The sequence below is a fragment of the Eurosta solidaginis genome, chromosome 1 (assembly GCF_040869045.1).
Source record: "Eurosta solidaginis isolate ZX-2024a chromosome 1, ASM4086904v1, whole genome shotgun sequence".
In the NCBI taxonomy this organism is placed as follows: Eukaryota; Metazoa; Arthropoda; class Insecta; order Diptera; family Tephritidae; genus Eurosta; species Eurosta solidaginis.
Window position 1 is genome coordinate 228755317 of NC_090319.1, and position 12932 is coordinate 228768248.

General features: G+C 36.3%; 1 protein-coding gene across 2 annotated transcripts in view; it reads right to left on the minus strand.

Annotated features, from left to right (window-relative positions):
- Positions 1-4058: 4058 nt before the first annotated feature.
- mRpS11 (mitochondrial ribosomal protein S11) overlaps positions 4059-12932 on the minus strand; it is a 170072-nt gene continuing 161198 nt past the window's right edge. For both annotated transcript variants that reach the window (XM_067760209.1, XM_067760207.1), the window contains one exon: positions 4059-4342. In XM_067760209.1, coding sequence (XP_067616310.1) covers positions 4235-4342 — 108 coding nt within the window. In that variant the 3' untranslated portion in view covers positions 4059-4234. The remainder of the gene's footprint in view (positions 4343-12932) is intronic.

Genomic DNA, 12932 nt, shown 5'->3' on the forward strand with positions numbered 1-12932 from the left:
TTCCCAAGAGGAAGAAGAACTATGTGAAAATGACGCGAATGAAGCAGTTTCCGTTGCTACCTGGACTAACATAACAGAAGAGGTAAGCTTTGAACCGAAATTTGAAATGCCTTTGGAAAGGGGTCCGCAAGTTCAGGTAACTTTACCCCGAGATGCTACCCAATTCAATGTATTCAGAAAGTTTATGCATTTTCATCGCGTAATGTACAAACCCGCGAATAAGAAAACTGAAATGAGAGATAAACGCTAATAGGGGCCTAACGGATGATATTGTCATTCCTAGGTGCATGCACTATAATCATTTGCCGTCTTTACATGATTATTGGAGCAAACATGCGTCCATGGGAAATGAAATGATAAGAAATAGTATTTCTCGCGATCGCTTCACATTTCTTTCTTCGAAATTATATTTGAATGATTGCGACAAACTAAACAATGCTCCAAAAGATTACATTGCTGAAGTCATTGCATGCATGAAAAACAGCTTCATGCGTATCAGAAGTGACAGTTCATTTCAATACATCGACGAATGTATGGCCAAATTAAAAGGTCGGTCTAGTCTAAAACAATACATGCCTATGAAACCAATCAAGCGCGGTGTCAAAATTCGATGCGATGCAAATACCGGATATAAGTACGATTTGAATGTGTACACAGGTAAAGGGATCACTCCAAATCTTGCTGGCTCACTTGGGGAAAGGGTTATTACAAAATTAGCTGGCACTATCCGCGATAAGGAAGAAGCTATTGCATTCGACCGATTTTTCACATCAATTTCATTATTGAAATCTATTCCTTTTACGGCCGTTAGAACATATATGCGAAATCGAAAAGAAACTCCGGAGTTCGAGTCGCGTCTTGTATCCGGCCAAAGTATAAGCTGTGATGGTATATTGGTTGTTTCTAACTGCCACAAATCAATAATATCCAACGTAAAGAAGCAAAAGGATGGTAAAAAGAAAGAAGTTGATTGTCCCTTAGCTGTTGTGGACTACAATCGTATAATTGGCGGCGTAGACGTGTCTGATCAAAAATGAGCTGTATACGATCTAAATCGAATATCCCAGAGGTGGTGGAAAAAAGTATTTTTCAAAGTTCTGATACTTTCCACTGTAAATGCTTGGATTGTTCACAGCGACCTAAATCGCAAAAAAACGTCGTTGATACAGTTCATAGTACCGTTAGCTGAGTTACTGATTTCGGAAGGAACAAAACACAAAAAATAAAAACTCGTCGAACTGGCGGAAGACCAGCTTAACGTACACGCACTTAGTTATTGAATATAGGCGATCGTTTACCATTAAAGGGGTCTTCTCGACGTAGTTGCGTACGGTGCACTTCGCTACAAAAGGAAACAAGCACAAATTACATTTGCTCCGGATGTAATAATGCACTATGTTTTAACTGCTTTACTGCCTATCATAAATAAATGTTTTCCCAGCAGAAAAGCTACAATATTTTTCAAATAAAGATCAAATATTTCAAAATTAATGGTTTATCAACTTGATGTATTTTTAACGTTTTGAAAAAAAAGCAAAACAAATATCGTAGGAACAGAAATAAAACGACTGCGCGAAGGGGTTAAGGGTTCAGGCCAACTTAGGAGTGTTGGGCATGATTTGGGACCCGAAATCGGCCAATCTCTATATAAGGGTGGAGGAATATCCTGCTGATAGCGCCATATTACTCACCAAGCGTCAAATTATTAGCGATATCGCTCAGATATATGTTCCGACCGGACTGAATGCACCTGTCATCGTGACTGGCAAAATTATCATACAGGAAATTTGGAAGATGCATTTGGGCTGGGACGATGTGATGCCAGACACTATTTTGCAGTTGTGATCAAGCTTTCAAAAGAGCACTATCTGGTTAATTGACATCCCAGTTCCTAGATGGACAGCATTCTCTAAGAGAGTAAATACCAAATTGATTCAAGGCGTTGTGTAGCGCAACCGTCTCAAGAGGACGCCAGCGCAATATATAGCTTCTGCAACCCAATTGTCAACCTTGGCCAAAAACGGAATGACCAAATCGTTCCCGAGATCGTCGGGCTAGTACCTTTATGGTGCTTGTTATCGGAACTTACCGGATCTGTATCGGGCAAAGGACCATCAACATCGATAACACTCCCCAAGACCTTCAGGGAGTGTTCTTATCGCTACAACAACAACAACAATAAGAGTGCAGCTCCACATATTTATGGAGGATTAATACAGACGGAACAGTAATGGTGCGTCTGATCACGTCCGGAACCAAGGTAGCTCCAATCAAGTCTCAGACGATCCCTAGCCTGGAGTTACTGGCAGCAGTCATGAGTGTAAATTTATGCAAGCTCGTCAGAAAAGCTTGTAGGATAGAGAAGATTGATACGGTTTATTGGTGCGACTCCAGCGTTGTGCTTTTTTGGCTAAAAAAGAATCCTCAGACGCTCAAACCATTTGTACCACATCGGGTGATCTGCATTTTGGCGTCATCGTCAATCAGCGAATGGTGCCATGTACCTGGGGGGTCGAAATCATGCTCACCTTCTATCGAGAGGTTGCGCTGCCTCCCAACTGAAAGATTCGACATTATGGTGGAACGGGCCCTTGTGGATCCAAGGGAGCCGGATATATGGCCAATCCAAACCAATAGCAGTCTCTACACACACGACTCCAAAGCTGACGAGGCTGAGTCCAAGGTAAATCCTCGCTGAACCTTCTATATCACAGCAGGAAGACTCAGCTATCGGAAACGACCAACCCCTGGTCCAAAAATGCTCCACGTTGAATAAACTGCTTCGTACAACAGTTCTTGTGTTTCGTTTCATCAAAGGTGCTAGAAACAAGAGCCGCAAATTTTCCGATCATCCAGCATACTTCAAGGAAGTAGCTCCTGTCTCGTCCTCGGAACGCGATCTGGCAGCGATAATGGGACAAATTTTGAGGGGCACAAACAAAGAGCTACAAAGAGTGCGTCAGAAATGGAAAGATCAAATGCCACTGTCGGCACTGACCAACCTTGGAACCTGGCATTTTAATTCTCCCGCTGCTCCCCACAAAGGTGAGTTGTGGGAGGCTTGCGTCAAGCCAATGAAATACCACTTGAGAAGGGCATGGGCAGGAAAATATTGCATCCAACCAGCTACACACAGTGCTTACGCAAATCGAATTTTGCTTAAATTCTCGGCCTCTATCACCTTTAACCGACGACCACAACGACTTGGATTTTTTGACACCGGGCCACTTCCTGGTTGGAAGATCCTCAATGCACCATCCACAAGCAGAGGATGTGATAAAATGCAATGACGACCGCCTAACCGTATGGGGTCAACAGCAAAAACTAAGGCAGGCCTTCTGGCGTCGCTGGAAGGACGACTATATTATCTCGCTCCAAAAACGTACTAAATGGTACCGCCCGTGCGAGAACATAAACTTGGCGACATGGTTCCTGTCTTGGAAGAAAATCGTCTGCCTGTCATGTGGCCGATGGGGCGAGTCGAACGCGTTTATCCTGGCACTGATGGACTGGTAAGAAACGTAAGACCGCCGATTCAGAAGCTCCGCGTATTACCAATCGAACACCAGTAATGTATCCTAACCCCGCTGATAAGTCAAAGGGTTTTGCCGTACCCATCCTATGTAGGTTTTTCCTTACTCCTCCGCACAAATGTGGGAACAGTTTTGTTTTGTGCACGATTTGCTGAAGGGGATAAGACTCATCGCTGACCGCCTAGTGTTCAACCACGACTTTTCACAAATAAATTTTTTCCATTTTCAGATTTACAGCAAGAAATTAAAATTTGTTTATCCTTTCGATTTTGTTTTTTAAACCAGAAGTGTTTACATGTTTCTATTTCTAGATTTTGTAAAATTTTTTAGTTTGATTTTATAACAATTTTAGGATTTTAGACATTCCGATGAGTTTGAAGTTCAAACCCTAAACTAGAAACAGAGAAGCGAATCGAGAATAATGTTTGGAAAATTGCTTAAACTGATGAATGGTTTAAAATTCAGGCTCAAATTTCTAACCGTGTACTTCATTTTGTGTAATGAATAAGATAAGATACACCACCATTTTAATTCTTAGTAAAATCAGTTATCTTATAAATCACTGAGTTAACAGCAAAGTTATAACCAAGTAAGTAAAACTATGATAAAAGTTGGCCCTTCAAATTACTTGTACCCCTACTGTATTTAGTTGTTACTGCAGAGCTTCAGCAATTATGCGTCCATACGTTTTCACCAATTTTTTATAAACTTCTTTGCTTTCTTCCTCGCGGTGGGTTCCAAGATACAGGTGTGGTGTCAGTGATTGACACAATATTTAAGCCACCCATTTGAATGCCTTTGATAGCAGACTGAAAAAGAGAGGTCTAGTTTTAGATATTATCAATATACGGTCCGTTTAACATACAGATATAATACATTAAAAAATCATTATCTGTATTTAATTAGCGAGGCATGCTCATATTGCTTTTTGTTATTGATATTAGAGAAAAATTACAAAGTTTACAAGCGGCGATGGAAGACAATTTCAAAGCAAGCAACGGGCATTCAAATGGCTGAGTGGATAAAGGCATCTGCCTTTACACTAGTAAAAACTATGAATGTTGGAGATTTCGAGTTCAATACTCAGCTCCCGAAAAGCTAGCTGATGAAGAAGTGAAATTCAGAAACATGTCCTAGTTACCATCGCCGTTTGTAAACTTTGTAATTTTTCTCTAATGTCAATAAAAAGAAAATCGCAACAAACTTCCACATATACACCCATAAACACTCACTCGTATCCACAATAATTTTTTAGGGACTTGGTGTATTGCAAGTTAGTAAAATAAAATTTTTATGTAATATTAATATAGCATTTCTGCCCTAGCTACTACCGAAATAACTATTATGAGTATCATTAATTGGACCTGAAACGCATAGGTTGCCCGGTGCGTAACAAGTTACGCCACCTATTCCTTTTTCACGATAACTGACTCCAATTGTGACCACTAAGAGAGATAAAATTTTCCATATTAACGTACACTTCCATGCAGACGCAATTGGAGCAGGGTTACAACCTGTAAAAATTCCGTTCACAACTGCCGTGGATGCCTCCTTATGACATTCTACTGAATATCATTTCAATATCTCTCAGTAATGCTGGCTCGAGGTCAAGATATTGTTAGTTCAGCAATAAACAATAAAACACTACGGTTTTTGTTTTGCCAATATATGTATTTCAATTACTTTCGCTAATCGTCTTCAGGGCAACTAAACAACATAAAAGCATACAATTTATTTATTAGTTGTAAATCAAATAATACATTTTTAAACTTTGTTTTGCCAATATATTTCAATTACTTTCGGTGATCGTTTTCAAAGCAACTAAACAACATAAAAGCATACAATTTATTTATTAGTTGTAAATCAAATAATATATTTTTAAACTAAATACATACATTTATTTTTCACGTATTTACCACCTAACGTGGAGTATTACACTGTCCGATCTTTGTTAATAATTGTCTATATGATTGTGCAATATTAGCTGTTTTTTTTACATCTATAGACGTTTACGTTTAAACTTTATATGGACTGCTAAGCGTCAAACTTTAAATACACGTCTGAAATTGTTGTTAGGTACCGTTTCAATAATCGCTGGTTTTAGCCTGTTTATCGGGATAGTTTTGATTTCATTGTCAATTTCAATTTTAAAAAACTTCTGGTTTTTTTTTTTCAATTACCATGTATGGACCTTCATATGGTTGTTGTAAAGAACGCTTATTAATTAAACGAACAAAAACAAATTTACATGTTTGTAAATCTCTCGGAACGTAAATACCAACATTGGAGTTGTGATGATTTAAACTCGAATGAACATTTCTAAATTTTTCACGTAATTTACCCAAAATTTCATTTCATGATGAATTTTCAAATGTTGGAACAATAAGCTCAAAGGGCAACCGTAAATTTTGTCCAAGAACCATTTCAGCCGGTGTAGTCGAAATATCTTATTTAAATGTTTATCGCAAGCCTAACAGTATTAGAGGTAGCTCACCATACCAATCTCTGGTTCCATTTGTAGCCATTAAAGATTTCAATTGTTAACTGATGCTTTTCAAAAACAGAACATTTTTTTAGCCCAAAATGGCGCAAAAAAAAGTTGAAATAGCATAGGAATCCAATCTTAATTACTTTGTAAAATTAATTAAACAAAAGAAAATAAAAGTGTACTTACCTATTAATGTGAAAAAACAAAATTAGAAAATTTTTTAAGGAAAAATTTTAAATATGTAAATTAGAAATGAAACAATACTAAAGTAAAACAAAAATTAACATTTTAGAAATAAATTGTTAAAATACCTAATAAATAATAAGGTAAAAACAAATAAAGGTCAAGAGTAAAATGGAATGTTTGAATAAAGATTAAAATTAAAGCGTAAATTAGCAAATTTTTTTTTCTTGAATTTTCTTTTTCAATCGAAATGTCTTGGTGGACAAAAATAGCCCAAGGCATAATGATAGCGATAGCTGGCTATGAATTCGGCAAAGAAACCTCTGAAGAAGAAATAGTTGACAACAAATTGGTAAAATATGAGCCACAAGCCCAAGTGGACACAAAAACTACACACATTTGGCTAGGTGCTTTAATATGCACGATAGGGCTATTAATCATAGCGATAGCCGCTATTCTTAAAAACTATATGAAACTCAAATATAGCCAATTGAAAAACGTGCAATAGCGCGTCTAAAAATTTTCTTTTTTCTCCTTCCCAAATTTCCAAACCCAAGGCTGAGGAAGAGCAACAAATAATTAAAAATAAACCTTTACACAGCACCCTCAAAATGTCGCAAACGACATTAAAGGCAGCTTCATTAGACCTGCCCAAATTTAATGGAAAATCAATAATTTGCATACTTCACAGTAGTAGTTTCCATGGAAGTTATCAAGATAACATCCTTGAAGGCTGTCAAAGAAAAAGATTTATAAAACAGCCCTGGTAAAATTTGCGTCAGTGGACATATGAAAAAAATTTTTTACAACCAGCCAATATTAACAACAAAAATGAAGAAAAGTCACAAAGAGAACCTATATATATATATATATATATATATATATATATAATAAAGCGCTATATAAATTTGCAATAAAAGACTAGTCGCGCTCGTTTTCATCTTAGGATAGAAAAATGGTAGCGTAGAAAATTTTCAAGCGACCAGATTGTTGAGGAAGTTATTGACTTAGGACAATATTCGACCAGGCTGAAATAAGCCGGCAATCCAGGACTTGAAATTTATAAGGAAAAACACAGTTGTATTGAGGGAAAAATTGGTGGTTAAGAATTGAATATTTACTGCAGTATGCGAATTTTTAAAATAATAATTGGTACCCAAGTTCTCTAAGATCAAATAATTGCACTAACCGAAGAGGTTGTGCATGTGACAATCCCGGAAAAATAAAAATAATTCTTCATAAAAGTCATGACGATTCTGCCTTGGTGGCCGCGGCAGAAATCGCATGACAAATAACATCAAATAAATTGCTGGAAAAATATGAAAAATAAATTAAAAGATCGAATAAATTTTGCATCCAATGTACCCCCCTTCCGCTAACTAGCTAAACTACTACAACTAATATAAACTACCTTGCTCTTCCGTGAATCACAGCTCCTAAATTACTGCATTAATAATTAGTGACATATTTCATATTATAAATTTCCGTATAATAGGAACAGATTTTTTTTTACCAAGTTTAATGTAACCCTAATAAAATGAAATAACAATGAAAAGCCGTTATTTAATAAAAATAACTAAAGTTAGAAAAAAAAAAGAAAAGAAACAAAAAGGAAAAATAGATATAAGTATGAGATGCTTAAGATAGGAAACCAAATTTTTAGAGAAGTCATAATTTTAGGAAAAATATTTTTTACTTCAACTCCGGTAGAATAGAATAGGAAACATTTTTACTTTAACCTACACATATAACTCATAAGAATAGGTTTAAAACAGTATAGAACATTTGCTAATAACCACAATGGATTCGAAAAAAAAAAACCAAAACTATCACACTATAAATATTCCAATTTATTCGGTTATTTAATAATAATTTGTATCTAAGCAAATTGAAAACAATTTTTTTTTCCCAGCTTCATATTTGTACAAATTATTACAAATACATAAATATTAGAAAATAATTTCTAGAGACAAGCGGATTTGTGGGTGCACACATTTAAAGCCGATTGTGTAATAAGTATAAGTAAATAAATAAAAAACCACTTAATACAAAACATTTCTCATAATCGTAAGCACTCAACCACAAAAAAAAAACACAAAATTTTGCACAAAGAAAAAATATAGTCAAAATTACTCATTATAGCAAATATACGAAAACACAAAAAAAAATATAGCAAAAGTCAGCTTATTATGAAAAAGCGAGCATGAGCATAACGGGCATGGTATGTAAAGCAAATGCAAACGAATAAAAGCAAAAAGAAAACATATAATCTTATAATATCAAGTTACCACTATGAAATAAATTACAACTGAATGCAAAAATTATTTGGTAACAAGCAAGTTGACTGGGTCATTCAACGAAAAATGATTCAACACGGCACACTTATGACATTGGTGTGACCGTCTATAATTAAGCATAAAATTATATACGCTCACTTAAAAGGCCGATGTGTAGTATCGCGTGGAATTCCCCCCATTTCAAACACGCTTAACATTACAAACGCAAAAAAGTCACCTAATGCATTTATGCGTCATACCAAACTGCTCAAGCGGGAATCATATTGACAATATGTAGGTCAATAATTTGCTGACAAGCATTCCTCACTATTGAGTCATGCACCTTTAGTATGTAAATATTAATGTAAGTATGTATATATGCATAGGTTAAGAACTTCTGTATAAATAGTAATGAATTTCTTTAATAAAATGATTACTGATCAGACTTCCAAAGTCTAAACACTCTTTTATCAATTTGTCACATTACAATCTCCGGATGATTCACACCATATATTGAAATTTAAAACAGGAATTTTAACTAATTTTAAATTCTGAAATGATTGTTGAGATAAAAGATTGTTTAGTTCATCTTGTTGGTGTTCCTTTTCTAAAATTTAAAAACTAAGTTCTGTATTTTGATTTGCCTCTATTTCAAATGCCCTAGATAAAGTATCGGCTACCATATTTGCTTGTCCAGTAATATGCTGAATATCACTTGTAAATTGTGCAACAAATTCAAGATGTCTGGTTTGTCGTGGACTACGTTCAGTTTTTGAATTGAGAGCGAAAATTCTCTTCCTTCTAATAGGTACCGAAAATGTTTAATATTAAGATAAATTGCTAACAGTCCTCTGTCAAAAGCACTATATTTCATTTCAGCTGGAGAAAGTTTCTTCGAATAAAATGCGAGAGACTCAGACTTATTGTTAAATTCGTGTTGTAGAACACCAGCGACTGCCGTATTGGATGCATCTACAGTTAACCCTCTGTAGCATACTGTAGACCACACGCAACATACCATTTAAGCTTCGTAAATTCACGCAGCAATTATTTTTTCGTTTTGTTAAGCATTGTAGACTGTAGTCTACGTTTCATTCTTTCAACGAAACATGTGTTTGCTCATAAAGTACCGTTAGCCTTTTCAAAGTAAGTGATATTTTCGGTGAAGTGAAAAATTTCGTACACTGTGCAAGTGCTAAATATAAATATCAAAAAAAAAAAAATAAATAGTTGTTGAGGATATTGTGGATATTTTTTGTAAAAATATATAAGGTAAGAGTTCAGAGTATTGTGACACTATTTTTTTCTAGATATATCCTCAGTATTTTGTCAATGTGTGGTGTTTAGTGTTTGTGTCTTGTAGGCTACATTATGCGAAAAGAGGAAATATCTTGCATGAAAACCGTGACTGCGTTACTTATAATTTTTTTTAGGATGTCTCGTCGACTACGATCTCTCACTGACAGCGAGATCGCCTGCGCCCTCCATGACGATTACGCAAGTGAAGATGCCCTCGACTTTGATGATGATAGTTTGGCTGACCCTGAATTCGACCCAGATTTGATCTCAGATTTCGGAGAGCTGAATGAAGACTCTTTTGTGGATAAATTACTGGAGTACGTGAACGATGAGGACCGTAACTTCATTCATGAAGAAGCGGTAGAAGTCGCCCCATTTCGGTCAGAGATCACAAGTACTTCAGACTTCAAAGCGACAAAAAACTGAAAAGCTACCGTTACTTTGGAAGAAAATGAGTTTAGAGCTGAGCTCAGAGCAGCTGTCGTTTACTGAAAACGATTCATTGATATCTTGGAGCTTGAGATTACCATTCAGTTCTTTCTTTACTTATTTCGACCAGAACTTATAAAAAAAATTTTTGATGGAACAACCCTCTATTTGGCACAGAAAGATCTAAACAATAATTTTAGAGTATCTGAGATAGAAATCCGACAGTTTCCGACTCTCGGTTTTTACTTGATTTATTAATTAAATCATATATAACTCCAGTAAATTCTGCTAACTGTGAAATATATCTATGGTAATAGTTGGCGGCCCCCGTGGTGTGATGGTAGCGTGCTCCGCCTACCACACCGTATGCCCTGGGTTCGCACCCCGGGTAAAGCAACATCAAAAATTAGAAATAAGGTTTTTAAATTAGAAGAAAATTTTTCTAAGCGGGGTCGCCCCTCGGCAGTGTTTGGCAAGCGCTCCGGGTGTATTTCTGCCATGGAAAGCTCTCAGTGAAAACTCATCTGCTTTGCAGATGCCGTTCGGAGTCGGCATAAAACATGTAGGTCCCGTCCGGCCAATTTGTAGGGAAAATCAAGAGGAGCACGACGCAAATTGGAAGAGAAGCTCGGCCTTAGATCTCTTCGGAGGTTATCACGCCTTACATTTTTTTTAATAGTTAACCATACCAATAAATTTTTGTGCTTGTTTAATAGATTTTGGTAGTTCAAAATCTCGAATAGTCTTTATTATATTTTAAGATGGGCGTAGGAGAATTGCTATTTATATTTTGAGCCTTGGCAATTGTTTGACGCGTCGCGACACCATCTGACGTTTTCAATTGAAAGTTTGACGTTTTTAAGCATAACCTTCTTCAAAAAATTTTGACATTTGAGCACAACTTGTGTTGTTTACAGTATCTTAAAAATTGTATCTTAGCGAAGAAATGGAATTAACTTGTGAAAATTGTCGTGCGATGATTTTTACGACTTTCGACGTGGATTATCAAGACAGGAGTGCTTTCAACAACTTACTTCCACTTTTGGTGATGGAGTCCCATCCTTTGCCACTGTGAAACGCTGGTATAACGAATTCCATTGTGGCCGCCGTTCGCTCAGGGACGAAAGTCGTGAAGGTCGTCCAAAATCAGTTGTTGTGCAACAAAACATTGACGCTGTGCGCGAACTTATATGGCAAGATCGTCATACGACTTATCGTTACATTTAGTTATCCCTGGGCATTAGTATGACGAGCATCAATAAGATATTGCATGATCAATTAGCCGTGAAAAAAATTTTTCGCGTTGGATCCCGCATAATTTGACAAAAGCTCAAAAAGATGCTCGTGTAATTTGGTGCCAAGAAATGCTCAAGAAATACAATCGCGGTGCATCAAAAGCTGTATATAACATCTACGCAGGTGGTGAATCTTGGATATATGCGTATGAGTCCGAAACAAAACAGCAATCTACTGTATGGGTGCCAAATCCGACAAAAGTGATTCGTGCGCGGAGCACTTCGAAGCAAATGATCGCCTGTTTCTTCGGAATAAATGGACATGTGGCTACCGTGCCATTAGAGCAATGAAGAACGATGAATTCCGAATGGTACACAACCATTTGCGAAGGATCATTCTTCATCATGACAATGCCAGCTCTCAGACATCGGCTGAAACAACCGTCTATTTGACTGGCCAAAACGTCGAATTAATGAGTCACCCTCCGTACAGCCCTAATTTGGCGACAATTTACTACTTTTTATTTCCGCAAACCAAGAATAAATTGCGTGGCCAACGTTTTTCGGCGCCTGAAGAAGCCGTTGACGCATTCAAAAACCATGTTTTGGAGATACCTCAATCGGAGTGGAAAAAGTGCTACGAAAATTGGTTTGAACGCATGCAAAAGTGTATTCATTATCATGGAAAATACTTCGAAAAACAATAAAGCCATTTTCGATATTAAATTACTGTATTTTCATTAGTAGGCTCAAAATATAAATAGCAACTCTCGTATACCTAATTCAGAAATACTATGCCCTAGAAAATAAATTCTAGTAACACCGAAAATGCATTTATTTGGTTAACATTCAAACCATATTCAGACAAACGTTCAAAAATTATACGGAGATCTTTAAAGAAAGGCATTCAAATTAACTCAAACATGCCAAAAGGAGTAGTAATCGCCGTTTTATAAATATCTTCTTCTGCCATTGGAAGTACAAGATCTAAGTTTGAAAATATCTTTTTGAACTTAGATTCATATGAAAATGCTGAATATGTGGTAAAGGATAGCGGTCAGAAACAGTAACAGTATTAAATCTTCTAAAATCACCACGGGGACGCCAATCATTACTCTCTTGTTTTGGTACTAAATGAAGTGGTGATGCTACAGAGGAACTTGATGATCTACAACTTCCAGTTTTTACAGGAAAATCAGATTCAGTTTTAGCTACATTAAATTTGATTGAGTCTAGACTTCTTGGCTTTGAGAAAGGAAGGTTGCCTTCTGCAACAAGTCTATGAACTGTGGTATGTTTAAACGGTTTCGAATAATTTGGCTCAGCTATACAATTTTTTGTATTGATCTTCTACCGAAAAAAATTTTGTGAGATATTACAATAGTACGAAATTGTATTAACAGATAAATCTGTTAATGGATCTACTAAACATTTGCTTTTTATATCAATGAGAAGTCCATATTTGCCTAAAAGTTCGCGCCTCTAATCG